The following is a 16,561-nucleotide window of genomic DNA, read 5'->3' as shown; positions in this document are numbered from 1 at the left end:
CCACTCTCAGCAGTTCTCAACAAACCTTGAATCTTGCTCAAGGTGACTTCCTCCTTGTTCATATGATAAGTCATATTAAACTGGTCATAACAAGGATGTAAAGAGTTTAGGATTATATCAATTGCCAACTCTTCGTCAAAGTTGACATTCAACTTGAGCAAACGATCTGCATACCTTTGCATCCTTTGCAAGTAGCTCGTGATGGACTCTCCATCTTTCATCTTGGTTTTTATTAGTGAGGCAACAATCTCGTACCTTTCTTGACGTGCACTTTGATGGTATTTTTCCATCAAATCTTGGCACATGTCGTAAGGTCAGTAATCCTCGTAGAACCATTGCAGCTCAGGAGTAATAGTGGCTACCATAATACACGACACCTATGTCGCGTCTTTTTCATGAGCCCTATACTTATTTATTTGTTCAGCAGTAGCTTTGGTTTCATCTATCTCTTTAATTTCTTTATCGAGGACGTATTCTTTCTCCTTGTATCACAGTGCCATTCGCATGTTGCGGATCCAATCATTGAAATTGGATCCATCGAAAGTGACCCTCCCACAAATGTTCAAAAGGGAAAAGGAGCTTGAAGAGTTGGAGTTCGAGCCAGAAGCGTTGTTTGAGCCAGACATTTGAAAAAGAAAAAAGGAGCAAAGTTTTGATTAGATAAAGAATCCTTAATATAACACCCAAATGAAATACTAAGGTTAGGACCCAACACAATAATTCACAATTCGGAAAAGGGGTGTCGTAATCCAGTTGCAAATTAGTTGAAGGTAGGTAAATGACGATTTACCAATTCCACCACAAAAAAAAACGAATGAAGAATTAGGTTTTAAATGAAATGAAATTCCTAGATTCTTTTGAGATTCATTGAACTTTTCAATGGCATGTTTAATCTCAGTTATGTCCTTCAAGTTTGTGATTGGGATACCGAGGATCACAAACAAGGTGTGAATAACCATGAAATTAGCTTGGCACTCTCGATGTCGTTTACCACCTAATCAATGTGTCGGTTAACCACACACGCTCCATTGATCTATGGTAATTCTCGAGCTATCATTTTCCACCCTTGTTAGTCCAAGTTAGTGTGTCAGTTAACCACACACACTCCACTAACGACTTCACAAGGTGCAAAGTGCACTTTCATGGCCTAGCATCATTTTCACATTTCCTAAAGTAACTAAGATTGGGAATTTATAAAAATATTTAGTTACTTTATAATATTCATTATACTTATTAATGAGGAATTAATGTCCTATCCTACCCGTTTGGCTAACGACCATCCACCAATCAAAGAAGCGGTAAGTGAAAGTGGACACCCATTTAACCACCATTTTATAGGCAGTTTCCTTATACCCCCCCTTATAGATCAGCTTTGTGAATGAGGCCTACTAACGGTAAGACTGACTTATCTTATATATATATATATATATATATATATATATATATATATATATATATATATATATATATATATGTTGTAAAAATCGTTCGACGTTAGCTAGTCGGTAGACTAGGGTTAAGGGATTAATCGGCTAGACAGAGATTAATCGGGGGATTAATCGCGGACCATTAATTGCTAATTTGTTATATTTTAAAAATTAAATATGAATAATATCATATAAAAGTTCATAAATATCACTAATATCATAACAAAATAGGTTAATATGATAAATACAACACTAATCATACCTCAAATGCTTTCTATTGAGATATAACTTATTCAAAGTGTTTAAATTTCATCGGGTTCTACTGTTTCAGTCATTTTGTATGCATGGATTAATCACTAGACGCTCTCTAATCGTTCGAGTAGCGCCTAAGGATTAATCAGAGATTAATTGGGACTTAATCGAGATTTTTACAACACTAATATATATATATATATATATATATATATATATATATATATATATATATACATATTAATCTTTTAATATTATAATAGTATAAGGGATGTATTTTAAACTTTTAAAACACTAAGGTTTTAGAATTTAATATTTCAAAATTAAAACTTTTAATCAAATTTTAAATTCCAAAACTTGAGGGAAAATTTTGAAACTTTTCAAAACTTCTAGATCAAACTTTAAATAATTAAACTAATCACATAATTTTGAACATTATCTTAAAATTTGACCATTATCTTTCAATTAGATGAAGATATTCATTACCATGTCAGAAAATTCGAATTTAAACAGTAAAAACAGTTTAAGGTAATGATCCTTAACTAATTTAGGGCTGAAATCCGAAAAATCTGTCAACAGACGAACCAACTCGTTGAGTTGGTCCAACTCGTCGAGTTCATCAGACAGAGACCAAAAATGAATTTGATTCAGCTTTGAACAAACTACAATTGCATCATATATAATAGAAAAACACCCTAATCTCTGATACCACTGATGGGTTTTGAGCATTACAACATTCCTATGTGCACATGCAACCCTATTTGCTTTGGATCTAGGTTTTTCTTAGTTTATACATGCAAATTAATTTTCCAAAGCAAAACCTTAATCTAGCATACAAGAAAACAAAATCTAATCATATTAGGGTTAGAAGAATACATTTCTTGTTGATTGCTTTATCTTGACCTTCAAGAGCTTAGTGCCTCAAGTGTTGCACCTCTAATGGAGTCACAAACACCACTTATCAAAGTATGAACAAGAGAGAGGTGATGGATGCTTCATGAATTCGGCTAGGGCTCTTTAAGAATGCATAGGACCGAAAACCTTAAGCCAAGGGTACCTTATATAGTTGAGCTGCTAGGGTTTTAGGTGGAAACCTTAATTCTCTGCTTAAGCCTTAAGAAATCCATGGGATCCTTCTAGAAAGCCCCTTGGAGGAAATCTATATGAGCTTCCCATAGATTTCGTCCACTCCTTCCTTGAGAGTCCATCAGCCCAACTTACAACTATCAATGATTTGCAATATTAGTCCCCTTACTTTTAATCAGTCTCTTTTAATCACTAAATTAATTCCAAATTAATTTCTGATCAACACTAATTAAATAATATGATTTCTCAATTAATATCTTATTCTTATAATATATTAATAAATCATTTATCAACCTCTTTCTCCATAATTCATCCTATCAAATTACTATTGTGAAGGCAACCTAAAAGGATCATGCTACTATCGGATCAAATACATACCAATTATAGTTATGGGCTTAGACACCTAATCCAACAATTTAGACCTGAAAATATTGACCTTAACTATGTTGCTGGAGACATGGGATTTTTGCCATATCATGAAAGTAAATATCGACGATTTCAAGCTTCTCCAAGTCATGCATAGAGGAAAATGACATTTGTTGCTATTGTCGCCTCACATCTGGAATCCGTACCTCTAAGATCAATGGTCATCGATGTCTATTTTCTTCATTTACTCCGTAGCAACTTGAAACTTTTGTGGAGTGGCATGTTGAGACAAGAAGGTATGACTGTTTCCGACTATTACACAAAACTTAGAAGTATTTGGGACGAAATTTAGTTCATCAGTCAAATCCCCACTTGCCAATGATGTAAATGCAATATCAACAAAGAGATGATTAATTTAATAGAAAAGGAACGATTGTATGACTTTCTCATGGGTCTCAATTAGGAGTTCAATGTTGTTAAAACTCAATCCTGGGTAACAGTCTGGTTCCCACTTTGAGGACTACATATCATCTTGTTAGTCAAGATGAACAGCAATGAATCATTGGAGCTACTCGTAGCACCAACAGTGAGTCATTTGCATTTCAAACCACAGGAAGAGAATGCACACGACAATCTAGAAAATTTGCATCTCAATCAAAACGAGATGATCATGGATAGAGATCAAAATCTGATGATCGTTGGTGCTCTCACTAGAAATCAGGGCACATCATCGATGGATGTTTTGAATTGGTTGGTTATCCTGAATGGTGGAACACAAAGTCCACCATTGGGAAAACTCAACTAGTAAAGAAAAAGGTCCAAGCACATGTTACAACTGTCACAGAGGAAACAAGTTCATTGGTGATCACTAGAGAAGAATATGACAGCCTCTTGAAGATGATACGGTCAGCAAAACCTTTTGAAAACACACCAAAAGCCAACATGACCGGTAAGAATATTCTGAAAGCATACATGACTGTTAAGAACAAAACACAAAATTATTGGGTCATCGACTCGAGAGCCAGTGAACACATCACTCCTCACAAACATTGGTTAAAAACAATTAAAAACAGAGAAAATGTTTCTGTGACTATTCCTAATGATCAATCATTACCGATTAAACATGTAGGAAATGTCCAATTTCCAAATGGATTTGATCTAAAGGATGTTTTAAATGTTCTTAATTTTAAATGTAACTTGATATTTGTAAGTCGGCTAACTCGTGACCTAAAGTGTTCTTTAACCTTCTTTCCGGATTCATGTCTAATACAGGACTTACGTACGAGGAATCTGATTGGGACGGGTAAAGAACGAGATGGCTTATACTATTTGGAACCATTCAAAAGATATAGGGTGGCAATGGCAGTTTTAAGTAAGCAAATGATTTAGCACAAAATATTAGGACATGCATCTGAAGCAATTTTAAAGAAGATACAACAATTAGACGTAGGTAACTGTAACCAATTTTGTGATTCTTGCATTCAAACAAAACAAACTAGATTACCTTTTCCCATTAGTTTTTCTAAACCCATGGAGTGTTTCGATTTAATACACATTGATTTAGGGTCGATAAAAACATGCTACTCTTAATGGAGAACATTATTTTTGTCTATTATGGATGACCATAGTAGGGGAGTTTGGGTTTATCTAATGAGAAACAAATCTAAAGCAGGAGAATTTTTTATTTCCTTTTATAATATTGTTAAAACATAATTCGATAAAAGAATTACAAGGATATGAACAAATAATAGTTATGAATTCCAATCAATACACATGCTTGATTTCTATAAAGAACAAGGAATACTCCTGGAAACTTTGTTTCCCTACACACCAGAACAGAATGGTGTTGTTAAAAGAAAACATTGTCATTTGTTGGAAGTGGGTCGTGCATTGTGATTCCAAGCATCATTGCCCATCGAATTTTGGTTTGATTGTGTTTCAACTGCAACTTATATCATAAATAGATACCCACTAAAGTTCTTGATAGAAAAACTCCATATGAGATACTTCTTGGAAAATTACCCACCTATAACCATCTCAAGGTTTTTGGGTGTCTTGCTTACGTCCACGATAACATTGGAAAGCAAGATAAGTTTAGTGAAAGAGGGAGAACGTGTGTCTTTTTAGTTTACACAATGAGAAAGAAGGGCTACAATTTCTATGATATAAAGGGAGAAAAGGTTTACACTAATCTTAATGTGACTTTTGTCGAACACATCTTCCCATTTGGAAATGATTATGAGACCAAAATGGACTTTGAAGACACAAGTTTCGTTGAATCATTAATGAAACTTCAACAAGTAATCGACAATGACAATGAACTATGGGAAAATCATACAAGTTCCAATGTTCATGAAGATACTGAACATGAGCTTGAAAGTGAACATCGTGATGAAGGTAATGATGTTGATCTTGGAATAGAGAATGAAGACGGAACTAATACCCACTACAGTCCAAATCGAGAAACAACCAATCATCCAAGAATAATATCGAGGCACAACAAGCAACAAATGAAAAACGACAAAGCACTAGAGTTAGAACAAAACCTACACGCTTCAATGATTTTTTTCATGGATTTGCCACCATCTCTTGAGCACTTGACTATTGTTCCCACTTCAGATTCTTCCACGGTTTTTATGGTACACCCTATTTCTCATATGTATCTTATAATAAATTCTCAAAATCTCATCGTGATTTCTTAGCAACCATCGCATCTTGTGATAAGCCAAAGAATTTTTCTCAAGCAACAGCTGACCCTAGATGGCGTGAAGCTATGAGCAAAGAAATCAAGGCTCTTGAGGATAATGGAACTTGGATCTTGGCTAAGCTTCTTATAATAAAGAAAGCTATTGATTCAAAATGGGTGTATAAAGTGAAATACAAACCAGATGGGTAGATAGAGCAATTTAAAGCTTGTTTGGTTGAAAAAGGGTATACGCAAGTTAAAGGGATCGATTTCCACGAGACATTTGCACCGGTTGCTAAACGGGTATTCGTTAGAGGTGCACTAGTTGTAGCTTCCAAGAAACAACAGGTTGTTCACCAACTCAATGTTAACAATACCTTCTTGCATGGTGACTTGGAAGAATAAGTATATATGAAGGTTCCCCAAGGATTTGTGAAATCAAATGAAGGTTAGGTGTGCAAACTACAAAAATCGGTTTATGGCTTAAAACAAGCCTCTTGTATCAAAAGTTTACTACAGCTTTGACCGAAAAATAGATTCAAACAGTCTAAGGTTGATCACTCTATGTTTATATTCAAAATAAATTAAGTCCATGTCATTGCTCTTATCTATGTTGATGATGTTTTGTTAACATGTATTTTAGAATTAAAGATTTGGTTCCATTAAAATGCTTTCTATGAATATAAGTAGCTCGATCTCCAGAGGTGTTGGTGATCAATCAACGCAAGTACACACTTGATATCTTGGACGATTGTGGAATTCAAGGAGGATGACCTAGCGAGTTCCCTATGGAACAAAATCTTCGTTTATACAAAGATGATGATATCCCAGAAGTTGATGCTTCACGGTGTCGTTGGTTGGTAGGAAGACTGTTATATCTGACAGATACCCATCCAGATGTTTGTTTTTCTTTGAACCAGCTCAGCCAATTTTTAAGCAAGCCTCGAAAAACTCACATGGATGTTGCTATTCGAGTCTTGAGTTATCTAAAAACTACACCGGGACCAAGATTGTTTTTGCCTTCAAGTGGGGATCTTAATCTGGTAGCTTTTTGTGATTCTAGTTGGTTAAGTTTCCCTTCAACAAGACGCTCATGTAATGGTTACTTCATTAGCTCAGGAGGTGCCCCCATTTCTTTGAGAGCTAAAAAGCAAAGTGTTGTGGCTTGATCCTCAGCTGAAGCTAAATATAGGTCCATGGCTAGTACTGTGTGTGAGGTTTTATGGTTGTGATGGCTCCTTCAAGACTTGGATGCTACATAAGAGGGAGATACACCAATAATGTGTAATAGTGAAGCAGCTTGTCACATTGCAGTTAATCATGTTTATCACGAGAGGATAAAACATGTGGAGATGGATTGTTTTTTTGTTCATGAAAAGGTTAACAGTTGGAAGATAAAGCCATGCCCCATTCTCTCTGAATCACATCCAACTGATATTTTTACTAAAGCATTGGGAGCTGAAAGTTTTAAATTTCTACGTATCAGGTTGGGTGTTCATGATCTTCACAGTCCAACTTGAGAGGGAGTGTTGAGAATCGTCCCAGATGTCTTCTAGATGATTTTTTCGATTGCTTCCTTATCAAGCCTCCTTATCTCTTAAAGATTATGGTTATCTTGTTTCCTTTTATTTAGTTTTTGGGTAAATCTCTATTTTCGGTATTATATGTACCTAATGTAATCCTTGAATTGAGAATTGAAGAAATCAATAAATAAAAGGTTATTTTATATCAGATTTATTATGGTAGACTTCACAACAATCCAAAATAGTTTCCAATAATATTCATCGTTGAACTTTTTTATTAAAGTTAGCATAGATGTGTATAGTATATTGTCTATGCAAAAATAAAACAATGAAAACACATGCAAAATATAAGAGAAATGCATACCCTTGTGTCCATCTCGAATGATGGTAAGTCCACCACCATTGTCCGATCAAATGGCATCCATAATAAGGTCTAGAAACCATTTCTATGTGTCTTTATTCCCAACATTTACAACAACCCAAGCAAAAGGATAAATGTGGTTATTGGCATCCCTACCACCATAGAAAAAAGCTCACCTTTACGGTTATCTTTCAAAAAATAGCTATCAAACATAAACACTCTTCTACAACCCTTCATCCAACCATCTCTAACACCTTTAAAGCAAACATAATACTTTGAAAATATATCTGGGTGAATCTGGTGGGATGTCCACATCCATTTTAACAGTAGATCCTAGATTACCCTCCTAATTTCCTCTTTATAATCCCATATTTTTCCATAGTGTCCAATCAAACTACCCTCAATCTCACTCGATGCAAACCTTGCTACATTTCTACACTGCTTTGACATTTAGATTAAATTTCTTTGAAATTTAGGCTTTTATTTTCCTAAAACTCAAATTTGGCCTTTCCAAACTTTCATTTACAAAATGTTTTCCTATCCATTAATAATTCACAGTTGCTCCAAGTTTCATACCATAGATCATAACCATGTGCAACTGCATTATTACCCGGCCAATGTGTATGTTCTCTAGGATTAGAGAATTCCATACATAATAAAGGAACCTTCTTATTCCATTCCGAGGTATCATCATGCACATGGTAGATTGGTGGTTCAATATAGCCAAAATCATGTCCTTCAAGGTCATCAATAATGCAATCATCGTCATCTTTTTTTTACAAGAGATAGTGGATTTATGAAGGCATCATCAACTAGCTTATTGACTAACACGACCTCCTCATCCTCTTTGTGATCACAATTATCATCATCATTGTCTGATAACTTGGAAACAACATTATCATTAGAGTTGTCAACATCTAGGACTTCCATTCCAATCCAAATGGCTTGGGGACGAATGTTCCATTGTAGTAGATATCAACGATTAGAAGGATATTTTCACACATTGTGCTCTTTCTATGTCTATGTTTGGTTGACCAAGAAGGTGGCTGTGTAACAGAAAACTTGATGTCATTATCAAAACAAGGAGACAACATAAAATGAGCATGAAATGGAAAATTGGTTCCCTAATTTCTACATAATACCCCAACAACATAATATGAGCATGTAACGGAGAATTGGTTCCCTAATTTCTACATAATAACCCCACATAATACACATTTAACTTTTCAAATTCAAAATCACCAATATAACCTACACTACCCAGTCATATATGGGTGTTTTTGAATAGCTTAAACAAGTTTAATGGCCATATGTATACAAATACAAACATAAGTGACTAAATGCATACATAGTATATAGTTAATATTAGCCATATAAGTCTTTAACCCTTTGTTTTTCTTTCCATTTCTTTCAGTATTTTGTCATCTTCTCAATAATCTTTAAACATTTTTTACTAAACTTTTATTTTTCTGTAAAGATTGTCATATTATTAATACCTTACCAAAATGACAAAATTAGTACCAAATCCAAGCATGATAACATTCTATACATGTTTGCAACCAGACTAAAGTAAACAAGAAACAATCTAATCAAAATCTTGAAGCTTAGAAGCAGCAATAGAATTCAAGATCCAAAAGTTGCTCACAGCTACACCACCACTTGATCTTGCTAGAGCCTCTGCATCTGACTTTCTTTGACTCAAAACAAGATTTCGCTCTTTCAGTTTAATCTTATCAGGAATCTCAATGCTATAAATCAAGAACTGCTTTTCATCATTCAAATTTACAGGCTTCCTGTGTAGCACTGTGCCTCCAGCAGCAATTATAAGATCATGTAAATATCCCTTGTATGAAGCCACAAAATCTCCAGTAAAATAGAACTTCAAACCATTAAATAGTTTTGGTTCCTATAAAATAAATCATAGGTAAATACTATTCAGTATTAGATATTTCAATATGAAAGCAAAAAATAAATAAATAAACCTTGTTGAGTAGCCTAAAACGCCCAAGTTTAGGACCTCCAGTAAATCCATAAACATCAAGATTAATCTCATAAAGCTGTTCATCAACAGGTTTCTTGACCTCCAAGCAAGCCTTAATCCCTTTTCACATGCAAAATAAAAATAAATAAATAAATAAAACACATAGCTATATATACATGAAGTAATATCTATTTATATATATGCTTACATTCAATGGTGAGGATCCACTTTCCCTCTATGATACCCATGAGATATTTTAAAGTTCTTCTACATGCGCCATTTTCATCCACTGATGCAATGACATGTGTCACTCTAGAATCCCATGTTTTTAGTATTGTAACTCCAGATAACTTCTCAAACTCTACAATGGTTTCCTATAATACCCTTACCAAGTTAGTTAAAAACAACATATATTTTGTGAATTTATATATGCATGGATGTTTATATTTATTTTACCTTTTCGATGTTTGTGAGAGCAGAGCAACAAAGAACAACTTTTGTGAATAGCCCATGTGTGTCCAAACGTGTGTTTGTCAACTGTCTGTTTGCACAAATATCAATGTCAAAATAAAAAATTAGCAAAATGGAAAGAAAAAAAACATTCATACCTTTTTGGGACAGATTTATTTTTCTGTTTTAGTTGAGAACCACATGTTTCATTTGGGAGCTTATGAGAGGCATGAAGTGGGCATAACATGACAAAGTTATCCTGTGTGAAGAAAAATGTAAACCCATTTTTATTTTCTGTATATATTTTTTTTTTCTTTTTAACAGTAAACATAATTTATATTGATACCTTATCCCATCTGCATTCTGGTGTTAGTTTTGCACAAGGAAAATGAAAGCTTCTGTGACAATTTTTCTCATAACATCCAAGAGATGCTCCCTTTATTCCACAGCAAGAGCATTTAATCCTCTTGCTTCTAGAAAATTCAGCTTCTAAATTGACAGCAATATCATCTTCAAAGTATACATTAGGAGCCCTGTATACATTTTCAACTTCACTTTATCAACAACTAAAAAGATAGCATGTTGAAAATTCTTTCATTTAAACCTAACTAATTAGGCTTTTTAAAGTTAATAATTAACAGGTATGTCAGTAAATTACCATTCTGTACAGTTGATATGTGCATGTATGGCATTTGGTGCACCTTCATGATCTAAAGTTATAGGCTTTCCTTTAAGGTAGTGTGTCATGCATCCAGTAATCTGCAGTATTTGCACTTTTGATTAGAAATAGAATATTATGTCTTTTTAACAGTTATCAAATAAGACAAACCAAATAGAAAATATTTGGGATTAAAAAGGGTAGAGAAGCGTAAAAATACATCTGATTCTTCTTTGGAGTGGCAGAAAGCACAACAAATTTCAGTCAGAGTGCCACTTTTCTTTGTAGTAACATTTTCAGACGTTCTTGGAATGTCATCAGTTGGTTTGATCTTATCCCCTTCGTTTGTAGAAAATGTCACCTTTTTAGAAGTTTTCAATTTCTTGGAAACTTTATCTTTATCAGTTTGTTTTGTGGAAGAACAAGCTTTTATCTTACAATTGACAAGAGAAGGCTTAATGGGAAACTGGGAGATGATAGTCTTGTTGGTCTCAGTTATGGTATTATTTCTGTTACTTGAATCTTGGTTTTTTGACTTTTTTGCCCTTTTTATAGGTTGCTGAGTAGTGATTTCTTTTTTGTCTGTGTCTCTCTTGACTCTCTTCTTTTGGATGCTTTCCTTGGTCTTTTTAGCTCTCTTCTTGGACCCTTTGACTTTAACTTCATGGTCAACCTTTTGAAGTGAGGATAAATTTGGTAAAACCACTTCCATGTTATCAGTCTCCTTCTCTGGGACCATATCATGTCCATCAGATTCTTTTTCCTGAGTCCCAATTCCAAATTAAGTGGCATGATTATCAACCAAAAAGAAAGTAAAACATATTTATATAAAACAATATAATAATATAATACCTGCTTCTTTACTGGACTTGCACAAAGCTCAGGAGAGCAAGGTCTTTGTGTCCATTCAAACATTTCACTATCTAAATTGACATCATTCTGCAATGATGAAACAAGTATAAAGAAAAGTCGATATTTTATAACAGTTATCATGTACAATAGTACAAAACTCAAACTTATATCAAAATATAAAGATACCTTTGAGGTCCCATGACCAGAATGATCCTCAAGGGAGTCCTTGATATCACTGAAGCATGGAGCATTTGATTGTGAAACATTAAAAAGATCTAAAGGTGTAGGTTCGACTGTTTCTTCATTATCTTCTTCATTTCTAAGCCAAAAGAAAGGGGAAAATATTCTTTCTTCGTTCTCATGTAAATGATCTGTGTCTTCTAATCCAGCCACATTAGTTTGAGTTCTATCTTTGATAAGCTCAGGCTTCCCACCTTCAGGATTTGCAGGTCTTGTTGGTGTTTCTTGTGGATGATGTTGTGGCACTTGAATCCTTTTCTTTATTGGGAAAGATGGTCTCACAGGATCTGAAGTACATCTTTTAGGCTTCTTTAGAGATCCTTTCAAGGATTTCCCTTTGTTTTTTCTCTGATTTTGTGTCGTTGGTGTGTTTCCAAGGGCCTTGCTGGTTGTCTTACTTCTAGAAGCAGTCGCATTCTCTATTTGATCCTCAGGACCTAAAAATCCAAGATAAAAGTTTGAACATGTATCTCAAGTTATATATGCCTTATGAACTAATACCTGATGTTTGAGGTTCTGTTTGAGTGACAAATATGTTGACTCCAGAAGAAACTTCCATGCTCTTGTAAATGTTCACTAAAGTATCCATGTGAGGTGCAGGACGAATCTCTGAAACAGATAAGATTGAGTTCATTACTAATTAGGGAACACACACAAAAGAGAGTTCATATGTAACAAATATGTTTACTAATCTGTAGCACATTATATAAGACCCACCGTGTATCAAACAGAAAGCCAGTTCAGGACTTGTCAATCTTAAGACCCAGAATTGGCGATTGTAAGTTATGTTCAGTACTACCGTCTAATAAACTAGTTGAAGCCTTGTCAATCTTAAAACCTAACTTCAATTCATATCTAAGGAGTTTTTTAAAAGAACAAAAGCATCGCATTCAGAAATACCTCTTCGCCGATAAGGGGTTTTGCATACAGGACAAGTTGAATCGGACTTCATAGATTTGTCGATGCAAAGACTGAAAATGATCGGAAAGAAGAAAGTAAATTAATTTTATCTGAATCATTCCCGCCGCTACGATATGGTAAAGGAAAATAGAAAAAAATATATGTTCTAAACAACAACAAATGAACAGCTTACTTGCAAAATATGTGATTGCACGTAAGCGAAACTGCATACTTCAAAAGACTTAAACTGCAGATAACAGAAAATTAGACAACTAGGAAATCCAGGCCACCTGAACCACGGAATCAATCACCAAAAGGAAACATGATATCAGTTTTGTGTATGGAGATTACCAGATGGGACACTTGAGTTCTTCGCCCATTCGTTCCAGGTGCGAAGTGGCCTCCATTTTTCAGATCTGTGAATATTTTGCGGCAGAGATGAAGAAGGTGAATTGAAATTGAAGACGAATTGAGAGGAGGGATGGATTTGTGTTGTGAAAATGGAAGTGGGGAGGTATGAAATTTTAAAAATTTTACACATCGCGGGAGACTTTTCATCATATGCTTTCCCGCTTTGTGAAAATTGCTGCATACGCAAACGACCCAAAAATGACCGGTCAATCTAATATGTCGGGATAGGCGAGTAATTTAAAAAACAAAAAAGAAAAAATAACTTTATTGTTTAATTTTTTAATAATTATAATGTATGTGTTTAAAAAAAAATAATAATAAGTTAGACCAAACATCTTTAATTTGTAACAAAAAAAATGTTTGTGTTTATACGTAATTAGTTTCTTTAGCAATTTTCATCTACGGTTTGTATTCTTTTAGATAGAACATTGTCGTATATCATGTTTTCTTCTTCTTCGGTGTATGGATACACGAAGCCTTTGGACACCTCTTTGTTTTATGTTTCCTTTATTTTATCAATGCTAACATTGTATCAAAACTATAGATATTGTTCTAAGTTCATCTTTTAGATTGTATTCTATAAAATATTGATTACTTCCCCAATCAATTCACTTTACACAAATCTAACAATTTATGACATAATAATTATCATTTCCTTTTAAGGATACACATAACAAGTATAACATCTAGGTGGATTAATCGCATTCGTCTACAAACCATTTTATACGAAAATGCATACGCAGGGCCGATCCTTGGGTCTGGACAAGTTGGGCGACCGCCCTAAGCCCCTAAATGACAAAGGGCCCCCATTTTATGCTTGTTAGACTAACCGGTATACGTAGCACGAGGTGGACCGTGGTCTAGTTGGCCACGAACCACGGCCGTGCACACCACCCCGGTGGTTCGTGGTGGGTCGTGGTCGTGGCCATCCGTGTCCCGGACAACGGCCCTAAACGACCAATGAGCTGCGATGCAAGAATTCGATCGTTTCTTTGTGGTGTGTAGCCGTTGTTGAACGGCTAGATTTAAAAAAATAAATAAATAAACAATTTATTTACCTATAAATACCATATTTTTACTCCTTATTTTTTACACCATTCTTTTCTTTCTCTATACACAAACTACACACTACATCTTCACAACCAAAAATCATGGATCCCAACCAAAATACCCCTCCAAACTACCGAAATCGCAAACCCGATAACGCTTTTGCGTTAGATACAACACCTCGATAATTCCCGACTATGGAGTCACCTCAAGGCGGTTTTATCAATCTACTTCAAAGTGGTTCCCCTATCCAACAAACACCACTTTTCCAACAACAATATCAACCTTTTCCGGCTTTCCAACAACAACAAATGCAACAACAATACCAACAATTTCAACAATTCCAACAACTACAACAACTCCAACAACAATCGTCACAACAACAACAACCACCAATTTCACAACCACCAAGCTCACAACCACCACTTTCGCCGGATTTTGTTCCGGAAACGCAACCTTCACCACCACCTCAACCAAAAAAGAAAAAAGGAAAAAAAACGGCCCGACCCACTACCAACCAAGAAAGGGTCCCATGGACAAAAGAAGAAGAAGAAAAGTTAGCGGAGGCATGGGTGGCGGCTTCCGAAGATTCAATTGTAGGAGATAGCCAGACTTACGGAAGTTTTTGGGAAAAAGTCTGAGCCATTTTTTACGAGTTAATGGAAAGTCAAACTCGAAATGCCGATCAAATTACGTCGAAATGGCGAGATATTCGACTAAAATGCACCGATTTTGGAGGAATCTACAACAATCTCCTAAACATACGCAAAAGCGGCTCGAACGATTTTGATGTATTCAAGGCGGCCATGGACCAATATGAAAAAACAACGCATACACGCAAAGCTTTTCCGTATATGAAACCGTGGCTAAAATTGAAAGACGCCCCAAAATGAAAAGAGCAAACGGAAGGAAGTTCCCAATCTTCCGATTCAAAGCGTTCGAGAAACCCCGATGGAACTTCTCAACAATCGGACAGCCGAACACACATCGACATCAACGACGATCCGATAAATCTTGAAACCGACCAACCTCTTCCTCGGCCCGTTGGAAGAAATAAAGCAAAAAAAAGCGGCGTCAACAGCTTCGAATTCTAGTGTTATGGATATGTTCGGCAATAAATTTGATCGATATGTGTAGCTTCAAGAAACGAAGGCCGAGGTGATGACTCGGATGGAACAAAAAATGATCGAAGCACAAACATCATTTCAAGAGGCACAAGAGACACTCCAAACAAAAACCGATATGGAAATCTTGAAAATGAAAGCGGACGACCTTGAGGGCGAAGACTTTGAACTTTTTCAAGCAATGAAAGAGTCGGTTCGAGCCCGACGTAGGCGTAGGGGGTAGTTTATTTTATGTATGGTTGGAATTTTTAGTTTTTTTAATGTTTTTTTTTAATTTTTTTTAAATTAACTAATGTAATTTTTATTTTGATTGTTATTTTTATTTTATTTTTTAATTTCTATTAATTTAGTTTTTATTTAATGTAATTTGGTATTTTAATTTAATGGAAAAAATAGTATTAAAAAAATGTTTTTAATGTAATTTTGAATTAAATTTAAATAAAAAAATGAGGTGGAGTGGTGTGTTTAGTGGTAAGTATCTCATGTATGTGGCAGTGGAATGTGGTGCTGATGTGGCACCCACACATATGTGGCCGTTATTTTTTAGAACAGTCCATTAGTTCAAAAGCCCAATATTAATATTAATATCAGGCGTCAATTTAAGGAAGTGGGAGTGATTATTAGGCATGCAATGTCAAATTCCGAATTCCAAGGCTCGTCTAATGGATCAGCTGATTGGCATTGTTCCCACTTCTCCAAACTAATAGTTACTTCGATCTCTGGTTTCTCTCTTTATTTGATTTCTTAATTCTTGTTTTGGTTCTTCTTTTTGATTCCTGAATCCCATTATCCCACAATCCCACGATTTCTTTCTCGATTCTTCCCCTCATATCGACTTGTCTTGACCCTTTCACATGTTGCATCAACGATTTCTATTTCTCAGTCATATATTGTTTATGAAACAAACTCTAATTTGTGAAATATTGAATGAGAAGCGCTCTGAAATTCGAGTATATGAGAATTTAAATATGCAAATCACAGAATTGATTTATGAATCTATTAGACTGTTAAATCTGATTTTTGAATTTGTCGTTCCATTATTCTAATTGTTGCAACATTTGTACTTCTTATTCTTACACGGTTACACTCTCTTAATTTCAAATTTCTATTCTATTTCAATTTCTAATAAAGTTAATGCAGCGCAGTCAAATGGTTACAACATAAGAGGTGCTCTTGTTTCGCATTTTTATTTGTGAT

General features: G+C 34.9%; 2 protein-coding genes and 1 pseudogene across 2 annotated transcripts; 2 read left to right on the top strand and 1 right to left on the bottom strand.

Moving 5' to 3' along the window:
• Nucleotides 1-4,073: 4,073 nt before the first annotated feature.
• On the top strand, nt 4,074-6,027 carry LOC145063916 (uncharacterized). The gene is made up of 3 exons (XM_079011473.1): nt 4,074-4,337; nt 5,096-5,770; nt 5,857-6,027. The coding sequence occupies exons 1-3, from the start codon at nt 4,074-4,076 to the stop codon at nt 6,025-6,027; spliced, it is 1,110 nt and encodes a 369-aa protein (XP_078867599.1).
• A 578-nt stretch (nt 6,028-6,605) lies between these two features.
• On the top strand, nt 6,606-6,986 carry LOC145063915 (putative mitochondrial protein AtMg00240 pseudogene; annotated as a pseudogene).
• Nucleotides 6,987-9,207: 2,221 nt separating this feature from the next.
• Nucleotides 9,208-13,354, bottom strand: BRCA1 (breast cancer susceptibility1). The gene is made up of 14 exons (XM_079011030.1): nt 13,134-13,354; nt 12,976-13,029; nt 12,783-12,853; nt 12,384-12,491; nt 11,829-12,319; nt 11,643-11,729; nt 11,011-11,553; nt 10,791-10,891; nt 10,479-10,665; nt 10,291-10,391; nt 10,139-10,223; nt 9,891-10,056; nt 9,684-9,802; nt 9,208-9,607 (listed from the first exon to the last, which is right to left on the bottom strand). Exons 1-14 carry the CDS (start codon nt 13,187-13,189, stop codon nt 9,287-9,289), a joined length of 2,490 nt encoding a protein of 829 aa, XP_078867156.1. The 5' UTR covers nt 13,190-13,354; the 3' UTR covers nt 9,208-9,286.
• Nucleotides 13,355-16,561: the final 3,207 nt, after the last annotated feature.

This window comes from Lactuca serriola, chromosome 7 (assembly GCF_051521515.1).
Source record: "Lactuca serriola cultivar US96UC23 chromosome 7, Lser_US96UC23_V15, whole genome shotgun sequence".
Taxonomy (NCBI): Eukaryota; Viridiplantae; Streptophyta; class Magnoliopsida; order Asterales; family Asteraceae; genus Lactuca; species Lactuca serriola.
Note: the sequence above shows the minus strand (reverse complement) of the source record. Positions and strands in the feature narration are given on the sequence as shown.

Excerpts from the sequence above, each read along its gene's own strand:
- LOC145063916 (XM_079011473.1), top strand. The coding sequence starts at position 4,074 with ATGACCGGTAAGAATATTCTGAAAGCATACATGACTGTTAAGAACAAA. Across the intron at positions 4,338-5,095 it reads TTAAATGTAACTTGATATTT|ATACCCACTAAAGTTCTTGA; the intron begins GTAAGTCGGCTA and ends TATCATAAATAG. Across the intron at positions 5,771-5,856 it reads ATTCTTCCACGGTTTTTATG|CCAAAGAATTTTTCTCAAGC; the intron begins GTACACCCTATT and ends TCTTGTGATAAG.
- BRCA1 (XM_079011030.1), bottom strand. The coding sequence starts at position 13,189 with ATGGAGGCCACTTCGCACCTGGAACGAATGGGCGAAGAACTCAAGTGT. Across the intron at positions 12,854-12,975 it reads TGCAATCACATATTTTGCAA|TCTTTGCATCGACAAATCTA; the intron begins GTAAGCTGTTCA and ends GATCATTTTCAG. Across the intron at positions 9,803-9,890 it reads GTGGATCCTCACCATTGAAT|GGATTAAGGCTTGCTTGGAG; the intron begins GTAAGCATATAT and ends GCATGTGAAAAG.